Consider the following 13,193-nt stretch of genomic DNA (forward strand, 5'->3'; position numbering starts at 1 on the left):
AGCTATTCTTAGTGTCCAGGGCCAACACTCAAATCAATTGAGCCACTGGCTATGAGACTGGAAGAGAGAGAGAAGGAGGAGAGAGAAGAGAAAAGAAGCAGATGGTCACTTCTCATGTGTGCCCTGACTGGGGATGGAACCTGGGATGTCCGCATGCTGGGCCAATGCTCTATCCACTGAGCAAAATCAGCCAGGGCCCAAGAGGCTTTCTTTAGATGGAGTAGAAAAGACAGCTTACTCTCTGTTGTAACAGAGGAAATGACATAAGGACCAAGGGGTGGTGGGAGGGGGAGGGACACAGAGAAATGACAAGAAGGCTTTAGGACAAATTTCCTTCTCTATTGCCCTCTGCAAGTGTTGCCAGGCCAGCCTGGGGCAGCAGACTCTCAAGAATCTGACGGCAAAGTTGGTGCACGTGCCCACCTTGTCCCACATATCCACACGCGCTCAGAGAGGAGCCAGGGAGGGGCACAGAGACAGGAACCCCAGGCACTGAGCAGCCTTCCTGGACAAGCTGAGCACTACTTTAAGCCATCGGACTGGACTATGGTTTAAACCAGAGTGGACATTTATTTGATTTTTTCTTTCTTCTACCCAGTCGGCAGCAGCCCTGAAGGGAGATTAAGTTAAATAGACAAACTACAGAAACTACATTTTCCCTGCATAAATAAGTTCTGTGAGTAAAATTTCCAATCCCGTTAAGAGTGTTTCACTCTCCCTTTGTGTCTGGCTGCTAATTTCGGTTCAGCTATGAGCCCAGGACCAAACAGGAGTGCCACCTTAGCCAAATCCGCTCTGATCAGGTTTAAATGAAGTGGTCATATCATCTGTCATCCACACCAGGGCACTCCAGAGTGACAGGGGTGCTATTAATAGTTATTCTGGGACAAAAGACCTAAACTGGAACTGTCCCAAGTAATCTAGGATGCACGTCACCTGACTACATAGGAAGTCCCAGGAAGCGGGTGGGAAGGAGGACAGTGCTGTCATCCTATCCCGGGAGCCCAGGCACTTAACTGGCCTAGACTCGCAATGTAGCCCTGGAATGCACAGCCCAGACTGAACTGGAATTCAGACAAGGAAAAAAGTATGCATTTTCACCTGAGTGCACCTGTGCACGTGTGTACCGAGTAGTTGGTCTGACGTGGCCACAGTGAAGAAATTCAGTAACTAATGTAAAGGCTCTCTGGGGTTCAGGCTTCCTGCCGGCAGAAGCTCCTCTGCGGTGGGAACCTGCATGAACGGCCACCTGGCAAGCCAGGCCCAGGACCGGCTCACTCACCTGATACTGTGGGAAGGTGGAGTGGTTTGAGAATGCTGGCGGATGTGGATAGTTCAGGTTGAACCAGAGTGGCTGGTTCAGGGATGATGAGTTCATGGCCGTAGTGAAACGTGGGGTGAAGACATTCCCTGCGTACTTGAAGTTGTTCTTGTCTGCCATTGTCACAGGTGGGTTAACTGTAAGTCACAGAAGAGGTAGAACAATTCAGAGACTGAGGAAGGGAGAGGTCAGGGCACTTTCAACGTGACTACCCCGGGATTAATATTCTCAGAGGTCAGGTCTTTTAAGCTCCTCTTGGTTCTTTAAGTCTCAGTGAATTTCCAAATATAGGAAAACACGATCAATTCAAACTTTGCCAATTTGGAAGGGGCGAAACTCACAGCTGGGTCTGCCTGGGGTCTTCTCTCTCCAGCATTCACTAGTAAAGGGGGCATACAATAAATGAGGTTGCGGCCCTGGCCGGTTGGCTCAGTGGTAGAGCGTCGGCCTGGCGTGCAGAAGTCCCAGGTTCGATTCCCCGCCAGGGCACACAAGAGAGGTGCCCATCTGCTTCTCCACCCCTCCCCCTCTCCTTCCTCTCTGTCTCTCTCTTCCCCTCCCGCAGGCGAAGCTCCATTGGAGCAAAATATGGCCCGGGCGCTGGGGATGGCTCCTTGGCCTCTGTCCCAGGCGCTGGAGTGGCTCTGGTTGCAACAGAGCGATGCCCCAGAAGGGCAGAACATCGCCCCCTGGTGGGCAGAGCGTAGCCCCTGGTGGGCATGCCAGGTGGATCCCTGTCGGGCGCATGCGGGAGTCTGTCTGACTGACTCTCCCCATTTCCAGCTTCAGAAAAATACAAAAAATAAATAAATGAATGAATAAATAAATAAATAAATAAATGAGGTTGCTAGGACTATATTTCACCCTCATTCAAGACCAAGTTCTTTCAAGTGCTTTAGAAAAATCCAGTTTCATACAAACAATTGCTATACCATGGTAAGTTATTCTTATCAAATTATTAAAATGGCCCCCTGAGGACCTTGCACAGCTTGTTATATCTATACTGAAATTATTTTTTAAAGTATTTTAAAATAGTATATAATTCACTATGGTATGGCCCAAAATTAGTCTGAATGAATGAGATATGATTGAGTTGTTTCAGAATATAATCCTTAATTCTCTCCCTCTACAATAAGTCTTATGGGTTTATAGAGTCAATTTCTCTTCAATTTCTGCTTATGGGCATTTTTTTGGGGGGGGAAGGAGGTTTGACTAAAATAGTTGTTGGAGGGCAAGGGAGGGAAAGCAGGGACATAAATAATCTCAACACACAAATAATCTGAAGAGTGGATTTTTCTTTGGCTTGGGCAACCTGAGGGGGTATACTTAGGTCTGTGTTCAAAATGACTGCCAATAATGCCCATGTGACCTCTCAAAACCAATAGCATTTCACTGGCAATTATATTCCCAATAAGGGACATAGGGAGGAAGTCACTTCCCCCATTCTATAGGTTTAAAAAACGACACCTAGAGAAAGACAGGGACTTGCCCATGTAAGAGACAGCCATTTGATGGCAGAGTCACTCCCAGGGCCTAGGAGGTCCCCGACTTCCCTTCCACCAACTCCCTTAAGCAAGGTCAGCTTACATTTCAGGTCCAGCCCATCCACCTCTTTGCTGCGAAGCCTCAGCTGCCCATTTGAGTTCTTGGTGGCTCCAAAGAACTCATAGAACAGAGTCTTCTCAGAGGGCCATGTAGACTTCTTGGCTGGCAGGGAAATGGACATGGAGCCCACTGGGTCACTGCCACCATCCTCACCACAGATGTCCTTCTGGTTCTGGGGCCATTGACTGAGAAAGAAGCTCTCTCGAGCCTTGGTTGGCTCCTTGGCACCTGAGTTCCGTTCTAGAGTAGGAGGGAAACTGAGTTAATGGTTCTAGATGGCCAGGTGCTGGATGCAGGGCTGACAGGCACCTTCTTTAGACTAAGTGAGAGATCCTCCATAGCTCATACCTCAGGCTCCAGCCACTCAGGGTCTCTCTCCCAGCCAAATCCAATCCTAACCTCCTCCCTGCTACCTTCACTGACCATTGCACCTCCGGTCTTTCTCTCTCATGTGCCCCTTTCTTCTTTCCTTCCATCCATCCATTCATCCACCCATCCACCCATCCATCATCCATCCTTCCTTCCATCCAGCCTTCCTTCTTTCCTGTCTTCCTTTCATCTATCCATCCACTCATCTATCCATCCATTTATCTATCCATCCACCCATCCATCTTCCTTCCTTCCTTCCTTCTTTCCTTCCTTCCTTCCTTCCTTCCTTCCTTCCTTCCTTCCTTTCTTCCTTTCATCTATCCATTCATCCATCCATCCATCCATCCATCCAGGTTCCAGGTAAGAGCCGACTTAGACACAGTTCTTGCCTTCAGGAAGCCTGTGGTCTAAGCCACAGTCAGACTCATCATGGACTCTGCTCCTACTTTGATGCTCAGAGTCAGTCACTCATCAGCACCAGGCCCTGACCTGAGTAATGGGGACACTGTGATGAGTCAGAGCCAGACTTGGCCCTGCAGGAGCTCACAGCAAGGAGGAAGAGGGAGACAGGCCGAGAAATAACTCTGGGACAAGGCAGATGGGGACTGTGAGGTGACAGAGGAACACAGTGGGGGAAGAGGGTAGCTGAGAAAGCTTCTGTCTGAGAGGGTCAGAGGGCTTCCAGAAGGAAGTCGCCCTTCAGCAAGGCCTTACATCCAGGTGTGGGAGGGAAGAGGGCATGGCAGGCAATGGGTGACTGCAGGCCAAGCAAGGAGTCATCAGAGAGACAGAGTGAGTCACAGGATGTGGTCAGTGCCAGGCTCAGGTCTCTCTTCAAACAGACCCAATGTTCCTCCAGTGCAAGGACACTGTCTGTGCCATCATGGGACCCTTTACGGCAGTGGTCCCCAACCTTTTTTGGACCACGGACCAGTTTAATGTCAGAAAATATTTTCACGGACCGGCCTTTAGGGTGGGACGGATAAATGTATCACGTGACCGAGACAAGCGTCAAGAGTGAGTCTTAGACGGATGTAACAGAGGGAATCTGGTCATTTTTTAAAAATAAAACATCATTCAGACTTAAATATAAATAAAACGGAAATAATGTAAGTTATTTATTCTTTCTCTGCGGACCGGTACCAAATGGGCCATGGACCGGTACCGGTCCGCGGCCCAGGGGTTGCGGGCCACTGCTCTACAGCAGGGGTCTTCATCCATATTTCCTTTTTCACAATGAAACTCTTTCTTCAAACAAAATTAAGAAGTCAGTGGTTGATTGAAGCAAGGAAGAGGCTTGGCCTTTCCAGCACCCCTCACTCCTCCCAGCCTGGGGACCTGGTCCCCACGAGGCTGGGCTAGGAATGGTGCCTGACACACAGCAGGCACCTCGGATTGTTTCGGTAGCACCGGATGAGAGGAACTCATGCCCGCTGTTACCTGCTGGGAGCGGATCTGACCCCACCAGCTCTTGCTCCCCACTCCTTCCCAGCCCAGTGGACTTGGGGCTAAGTCTGGGCACAACCGGGCCTCTCCTCCTTGTACCGTCCCAGCAAAGAAGAGAGCTGCTCTGGCCTGAGCCACATTAGGAGGAAACTGACATTTTTAGCAAAACATGTCCCTAGAGTTTCTTCCATAGATTCTCTGGTTGCTGAGCTTGGCCCCCAGCTGGTGCACTGGAACAACAGCACCCACTAATAATAATAATAGCCCTGTCCCCAGAGACCCACACACCCGCTGTCTCACACCCTTCTGGTTGCCTGAAACCTGCTCGCTGCTCACTCACCTCCGAGACTCCCCCCTCCCGTATCTGTGTACATAGATGCCCACACTCCTGCCCATGACTCCTTTGACTCACTCACATGGACACAACTACACACACAGGATGAACACACACGCTTACACACAGACATACCTGCATTTTCTCTAACAAATACACTCACACTTACAAAGCTCCTTTTGGCACACCTTTGCCCACACATTTGTACACACAGACACACACAAATGGTGGGGAGGGTGGGGGCAGGACTGCCTTCCAACCCAGCCGCCCCATTGGAGAGAGTTATCCATGTGTTCCCTGCCCCCCGCCCCCCCCCCCTGCCCCGAGAAGGAGGAGGGAGAAAAGTCCCCTCCCCTAGGCAGGGCTAATCCTCTCGCATATACCGCCCAGCGTCCCCAAACAGCCCCCTGGCTCCTAGAGGCCTGTCCGAGACCCAGCGTCCAGCTTGCTGTCCACAGCTCTGATTCCCCGGCCTTCCCACAATGCTACAGCACATAGAATGTTTTCTAGGGTGACCACGCTCTGATTTTCTTAGGAACATGGACTCAGGCCCTCCTAACACAAGTGTCTCTCAGCATCCTTTCGTGCTCACTCCTGGGGACAGCTGCCACCAGTCTGCCTCTGGGAGCCATCCAGTCTGAGTGGCTGGATTAGCAAAGGTACAAAATGTAGAAGTTGGGAGTGGGATGGGGGAAACTTGGGAGGCGGCTGCCTCTCCTAGGAAGGATGTGGGCTCCTCAGTGAGGGAATGGAAATTCACTTTTCTAAGGCCTGGGGTCCTGAGAACAACTCCCAGGGCCAACAGTCTCAACTGGGCCTAGAGAATTTATATACCACAGCCTGCCCCAGAGAGGACCAGGCCTCATTGTCACTACAGGCACCTCCATCAGAAGCCAAAGGACCCTCGCTGCCAATCAAATCTCTCTCCTATCCTGCAGAAAGTCCCTATTCTGCAGCTCCACTCAGGACTCAGCTCGGATAAGTGCTTCCTTCAATGTGCCCTGGATACCCAGTGGGCTCAAAAACAAGCCAGGTGCCAAATGTGCCCACTCTCTTCTCAAAGCACATTGGAATTAGCTGTGTTTAGTGCATGGGCATCCAGCCCAGGGGGCGCATGGGTACTAAAACCAGCTGTTCCTGAGGGCTGCACCCCTCAGAGAGGCCATGCAGCCCAGGGGGCGCATGGGTACTAACACCAGCTGTTCCTGAGGGCTACACCCATCAGAGAGGCCATCCAGCCCAGGGGGCGCATGGGTACTAAAACCAGCTGTTCCTGAGGGCTGCACCCATCGGAGAGGCCATGCAGCCCAGGGGGCGCATGGGTACTAACACCAGCTGTTCCTGAGGGCTGCACCCATCGGAGAGGCCATGCAGCCCATGGGGCGCATGGGTACTAACACCAGCTGTTCCTGAGGGCTGCACCCATCAGAGAGGCCATGCAGCCCAGGGGGCGCATGGGTACTAACACCAGCTGTTCTTGAGGGCTGCACCCATCAGAGAGGCCATGCAGCCCAGGGGGCGCATGGGTACTAACACCAGCTGTTCCTGAGGGCTGCACCCATCAGAGAGGCCATGCAGCCCAGGGGGCGCATGGGTACTAAAACCAGCTGTTCCTGAGGGCTGCACCCATCAGAGAGGCCATGCAGCCCAGGGGGCGCATGGGTACTAACACCAGCTGTTCCTGAGGGCTGCACCCATCAGACAGGCCATCCAGCCCAGGGGGCGCATGGGTACTAAAACCAGCTGTTCCTGAGGGCTGCACCCATCAGAGAGGTCATCCAGCCCAGGGGGCGCATGGGTACTAAAACCAGCTGTTCCTGAGGGCTGCACCCATCAGAGAGGCCATCTCGCCTGTCCTAGTGTACATAAAGATGCTGCGTGCACTGCCACAGCCCTTTCTCGGAAGTTGCTCTGCCCTACAGGCTCACCCGCTAGCCCTGCCACTCACCCATCAAGTGGTGCCCCTGCACATCGGGGTCCTCCTCAGGCTTGGAGCGGATCCTGGCAAACACTGGGAGCTGCCTCTTCTGAACAGGGAAGTCAAGAAGCTTGTCAGTGAGTGCAGGGAGAGGCGGGGGTGGCATCAGCAGGAACGGGCCCAGCCCTGCGGACTCCCTGGGTAGGGAGCCACTGAACATGCTATTCTGCAGGAAATCCTTGATGACACGTGTCTCCTCCAGTACCACCTTGTTGTCGGGGGCCTTGGATGTTTCTTTGTATTTAACTGGGAACTGCGCCAGGAGCTTGCTAATCTCTGAGTTGGAGGTGCCCAGGCTGTGGCCCCCATCATCTGTCCCCTTGGCACGCTTGACTTTGGCAGCACGTAAGATGCCCGTGACCGTAGTCATGGAAGAATCGCAGTCTTGCCTGCTGCCGATAATGGACACGGCCACCTTCGTCTCCAGCAGCTTGTCACCGGCCACGGCAGAGGCTCGTGGCTGCTCGCTGCCGCCTACCAGCAGAGGCGGCGAGAGAAGGCAGGGAGCTGGCTGTCCAGGCCCCTCTGGAGAAGTGGGTGCCTCCAGCTCTCGGGCGCTTTCTGACACCAAGAGGAGGTGCTCTTTGGTCAGGCTCAGGAACTCCTGCTCCACCAACAGGGAGATCTCATCTTTGTCACTGCTGAGCTCCAGAGCTCTGCAAACAGGTCAGAAGGACAGATGGCTTTAGTGCCAGCTCAGGAGGGGTGGCTCTGCAGCAGGGCCAGGTCCCAGGGAAAGGGATGGAGAAGGTAAGAGAAACCTGTTGCTTTCTCAAGAGAGCAAATAGACCAGCAGTGGACTCCCAAGAGGTCTCTACACCACACCAGGGGGCGCAGTACCAAGAGTGTGGTTCTGGGAATCGGGACACCTGGGTCCTCTCCTGATACTACATCTTGCTGAGTTAGTTGAGGTTTAATTTTAGTCCATCCCCCCCTCCTCCTTGTTCAGAGTTGCCCAGGACCTGAAGCAAAAAAGACAGCAACAAAAGGGTCAGGGGGTGAGTCAAAGCTCAGAGCATGGGCCCAGAGTGCCGCGGCTGAGCCTTGGGAAGCCCCGAGGACTGGCTGCAGAATGGCAGGGTGAGAGAAGGGACTGTGAGAGGACAGATGGAACTCCTGCCCTAGCTCCATCACTTCCTTGCTGTGTGACCCTGGGCAGCCTGCTCGGCATCTTGGAACCGCTGTGTTGTGATCTGGTTTACAGGAATGTCATAGATGTGCAAAGCACTTTGGATAGTGTCTGGCACAGAATAAGGGTGACACAGGTGTCAGCTAATATGTCTACACTCGTTCAGCCTGACTGGGCACTTGAATCCTGGATTCCACACTGTGACCCTATGGTCTACTCTAGCTGGCATGGCCCTCTGCCCAGATCAAGGCCTCTGGACCGGGCCCCACTTCCTGGGAGCACCGGCGGGTGGCTGGTCCCTGCACAATTCACAAGCATTTGCCTGTATGTAAATGCGGGCCTCTACCTACACCTCAGAGCCTGGCTCCCAGCCGGAACCCTGAGGGCCAACCCCAGCCTGACGGGGCTTGATGGTCCCATGGACCCCAGATTCCCGATTGCTGGTTCTCTCCAGGTGTGGGAGAGGGTGGTGGTCCTGCTGGCCTGGCTCGTGGCTGAGCATATCCCATTGGCATCCTTCACAAGGAGACATTCCACCCTGGCACTTTCAGGAGAATTACCACCACCCAGTTTAAACCATCTGCTATCGCTATCTTTACTTGATGGGCTCCTTTGAAGGGGGGGGGTGGCTACACAGTGCATTCTGAAACTGCTCAGTGTGTTGCCCTAGAAGGTGGGAAAATGGCGAAAAGAAATCAGAGGGGGAAACTGAAGCACCCCATGAGCGGAGCTTTGCAGCTGAGGGGTCCTGGTACACACACCTGCTCTGACAACCCGTTCCAAGGGCCCGGTGAGTCCCACCAACAGTGACGGCAGAATCTAACTGTGCCTTCCTGGTAATGCTTTTAGTGTATGAGCACATGCACACTCACATGTGCACATAGACACACACACGTGTTTGACATGCACACAGGTGGGGGCATGCAATGACTCACATATCCCCACACAAAGAACCATGAGTAGAATTTCTGGATCTGACAACCAAGCAGAAGGGGCCCAGGCTACAGCCCCAGAGGCTTCCTGTGGGGCTGGGCATTAACCCCTTAGTTGCTGGGTTCTGAGTTTTGTGGCCCCTGTGGAAGGGGCTGGGTGGCCAGGCCACTTGAGCGCATGGGAAGAGCTAAAGATACAAGGCATGCTGCTACTCCAACAACCGAGACAGTCGTGCCCGCTGCGTGTAGCCTCCCCAGGCCTGGAGGCAGGGAGTGGTGCCAGGAAAGGTGGACTCCAGCCGAACAGATCTGGTTCGGAATTGGGCACCACTCTATTTCACACCAGGGAGAACCTCAGGAACCCCTCTGTGACGCGGGTCCGACGCTAACAGCACCTGGGTGTGAGAACTCGAGCGAACCCATATGCGGGCTCAGCACAGACATGTGCCTTGGCTGAAGCAGCTGGTCCTGGAAGCTCCGGGGGCCAGCAAGGCTGGCTGGGGGCAAGGCCGGCTGCACTGCCACTGTCCTCTTCCCTCCATTCTCTTCTCTCCTTCCCTGTCCTCTCTCCTCTTTCCTTTCTTTCCTCCTTCCCACGTCTAGACTTATTCTATAAATAAGTCTCACTCTCACCCCTGTGTCCACAGGAGCAATTGGAATAAAGAGGTTGCCAATCCGTGGTCCCAAATTTTCAGATCCTCTTCCTCATCCTCCTCAGAGGGGACAGGTGAGTCTCAAGTCACAGAACCCAGACATTTGAAGAATCAGTTCCCCCACACACACCCTAAAAAAACTTACAAAGCAAGCTATGTATCAATAGATTTTCTGAATTAGACCTACTACAATTGTGTTAATATTTTTAAATTGTGATAATGGTACTACTTGAACAACCAAAAAAAAGAGTCTTTATCTCTTAGAGATACTACTACAGCATCTACAGATACAATTGTGCTTGTGATATGCTTTTAAACTGAATCCAGTGGGGGGAAGGGGAAAGAAAGGGGGAGGGGAAGAAAGGGGGAGGGGGAAGAAAGGGGGAAGGGGGAAGAAAGGGAGAAGGAAAGAAAGGTGAGGTAATAGATGAAACAAAACTGGCCCTGCACTGAATGCTGGGTACAAGGTTCATCACACGCGATTAACATGTGACTCGCTCTACTTTTGTGTTTGGTTTCTATTTTTTAATCAAAATGTTACATGACACATGAGCACACAAAAGTCTCACCAGTGAATGCTTTGAAGTTACTAGCTCTAAGGAGAAGTCAAAGCAATTTCTAAAAGACCCACAGGGCTCCAGGTCCCTGTACCAAAAAACACCCCTGCTCAGCAGGTGAGAGGACACCCCCATCTGTCCCCCACCAGGGCACCAGGCTCACACTCCCAGACACTCTGCCCTGGACACATCACAGAGGTCAATGGGCCTCTTAGGAAGCTGGCATTCCCAGAAGGAGTAGTGCAGTGCCAAGAACAGAGGGGCCCACCCTGGCTGTGAGTCCTCTGTGCACCCTGAAAAGCTGCCCAGAGCACCTGCTCTCCCCGGGACAGCCTCAGCAAATGACTATTTCCCTTGCATGTGCCGTGAAGCCAATAAAAGAAGCCAGGCATCCATCTATATGCTCCAATTTAATCCTCTCCACACTCTCTTGGCAACAGTCAGGATCATCCCCACCTTACAGATGGAAAAAGTGAGCCTGGCGGAGGCTAAAGACCTTGTCATTCACAAAAGTAAAGAGGCTGGTGCGGGGATGCTGATGGGTCCAGCTGCGGTCACCACCTCCTCTCACCTGGCCTGCTTCTTCTCCAGGCATGTGACCCAGCGAGGTCTCCCAGCTCCGCCCCAAGGCGGGGCTTTGTTCCCCAATCTGAATGCAGTCAGGAATATCGCTGGGCCCATCGCATCACCCCCGCCTGTGGAGGATCATTGCAGTGAATCCTGAGCCTGTCATCTATGGCATTAGCTGCCCCTCACAGCTCCCTGTCAGCTGCATGTCTGATGAGCACCTTTTCTGGGTCTTCTGCCAACATGTGGATAAAATGTTGAAAGGGAGGGACTCCAGGGCTGAGCCCTGGAGGGACACTGCTGGAGACCCTCCTCGCAGCCTGACAGTAATCCTGGATTGACACCGTGGGGAATCAATCAGTCCAGTCACCGCCATCCCATCTCCACCTCTCCGAGGCAGCCTGTGTCCAGCACCTCGCTGCAACCGACTCAGTGCAGTTACAGATCCCTGGTCGAGGGTCTCCGGACCTGCCCCCTCCACCCCCATGAAAACAAGATTTGTTTGTTCTTGTTTGTTCAGAACTCAGATCAAACCATTCTCCCATTTAAACCCTCTTGTGGATTCTCATTACACACAGAATAAAATCTAGACTCCTTTCTGACCCTCAAGACACCACACAAAGTGGCCCATTCTGACTTCCCCTTCTTCTAGACATTCTGGCCTTATAAATATTTCTTGACATGCCAAGTTCATGCCAGCTCCAGGGCCTTTGCATGTCTTATGGAATGCCAGAGCATCCCTTGACTGGCTCCTTCTCATTATTCACACCTTCATGCAAGTTTCATACTTTCAAAGTAGCCTCTCCTGTCCTTTTTCTCAGAGTGTTATTACCCTGCCCTGCTCTACTAGGCATGCTTTACTCCATTAAGTTGTTTATTTTCCTCCTAGTATATATTTATCAGGGAGTATCTTTTTTTATGTCTTTACTCCCTACAACAACAATCCTTCCTGAGGGCCGAGGCTGCATCTTCTTCACCACAGAGGCGGGGGGACAAGAACAGTGCCTGGCACATAACTTCAGCTCAGTAAGCATGTGTTGAATAAGTGAATGAACTATATATAATAGCTTATGAACTTGTCTTTACACTCATCCATTTCTTGGAGCTCTTGAAATCAAGAGCTCCATTGCGAAAGACTATCTAAGTCCTTGCATGGGTTGCAGTATGTTTGGCTTTGGTTCCACTTCCTGTCCTCCCATCTATGTCCCACCTCTGGCCTGGCATCTCCCCGTGAGCTGTTCACTAGGGACACTGTTAGGTCCAGTCCTAGGAACCCTAACTTCTGCAAGGCGGGCTCCTGGCTGACCCCACACAGAACCCACCTCTTAGCAACCACCTTGGGGCTCACAAAGAGATTTTTCACACTCCTGACAGTTTTGCTGGGTTCAACATCAGGCCTGCCTGCCTGCATTTCTGGAATCTCTCTCTCTCTCTCTCTCTCTCTCTCTCTCTCCCTAAGAAGTTTTGCCGATGTTGGCACTTCTCCCGTGCTATTAGCTTTCTCCTTTGAGTTGGTAAAAACCATAAAATCCACCACAGACGATCACAATGAATCACTCAGGAAGGTTAACCCAGCTCCTGGGCGCTGACAAAGGAGGTAAGAGTCAGAATCGGAGGAGCCGGGGCTCCCGCCGCTGCCACCCCCAGGAATGATAGGTGTCTGACGGAGGCGCTGCATGCAGCTGCTGCTGGCTATTTCTGCATGAGCCGGGTACAGAATTATATAAAAATAAAGGCTATTGACTGGCTGGCACCCCTTCCCAGAATAATGACTAAGCAAGCGTGCTGTTAGCTCCCAACAGCAGTTCTGTATACACGATAACACAGAGCAAAGATGAAAACTGCTATTCATTGGAGCCAAACAACAGGAAAATGCAAGCAGAAAATTGTTCGTGCTGAAAGAGGACATCAAAACAAATATTTTCTTCTCACTGTGGCATATCAGACCATGCACAAGCAGGGCACCCAGGCCCAGGGCCCAGGGCCCAGGCAGCATGGCTGGTTGACGAGTGACACGCCAGACAGGCTCCGGTGCTCACAGACCCCGGCTTGAATGGCGGTCTGTCCACAGACTGGCCTCCTGCCTGTGGGTTAGGCTCTGACTTCCCACATGTCTGTGTGGGCAGAGCAGCAGAGCGCACTGGCTATGAGCTGAGTCTCTAGAGGGAGGCAGAAACTGGATCAAACCCCCACCCCTTAGTGGAGGCCAGACCTTTCGCAAGCTGTGTCAGGTCCTAGTTCTCAAATAGGAAGACAGATTAGCGTTTCTGGAGTGTTGGCTAATCAGCCGGGCACTGTGCTA

General features: G+C 52.3%; 1 protein-coding gene across 1 annotated transcript in view; it reads right to left on the reverse strand.

Annotated features, from left to right (window-relative positions):
- The window catches only part of C3H1orf94 (chromosome 3 C1orf94 homolog), a 38,737-nt gene that overhangs the window by 14,358 nt on the left and 11,186 nt on the right, over window positions 1-13,193 (reverse strand). The window contains exons 2-4 of the mRNA XM_066269724.1: window positions 7,024-7,709; window positions 2,909-3,166; window positions 1,283-1,458 (exon numbers count right to left, since the gene is read on the reverse strand). Coding sequence (XP_066125821.1) covers window positions 1,283-1,458; window positions 2,909-3,166; window positions 7,024-7,709 — 1,120 coding nt within the window. The remainder of the gene's footprint in view (window positions 1-1,282; window positions 1,459-2,908; window positions 3,167-7,023; window positions 7,710-13,193) is intronic.

The sequence above is a fragment of the Saccopteryx bilineata genome, chromosome 3, assembly GCF_036850765.1.
Source record: "Saccopteryx bilineata isolate mSacBil1 chromosome 3, mSacBil1_pri_phased_curated, whole genome shotgun sequence".
NCBI lineage: Eukaryota > Metazoa > Chordata > Mammalia > Chiroptera > Emballonuridae > Saccopteryx > Saccopteryx bilineata.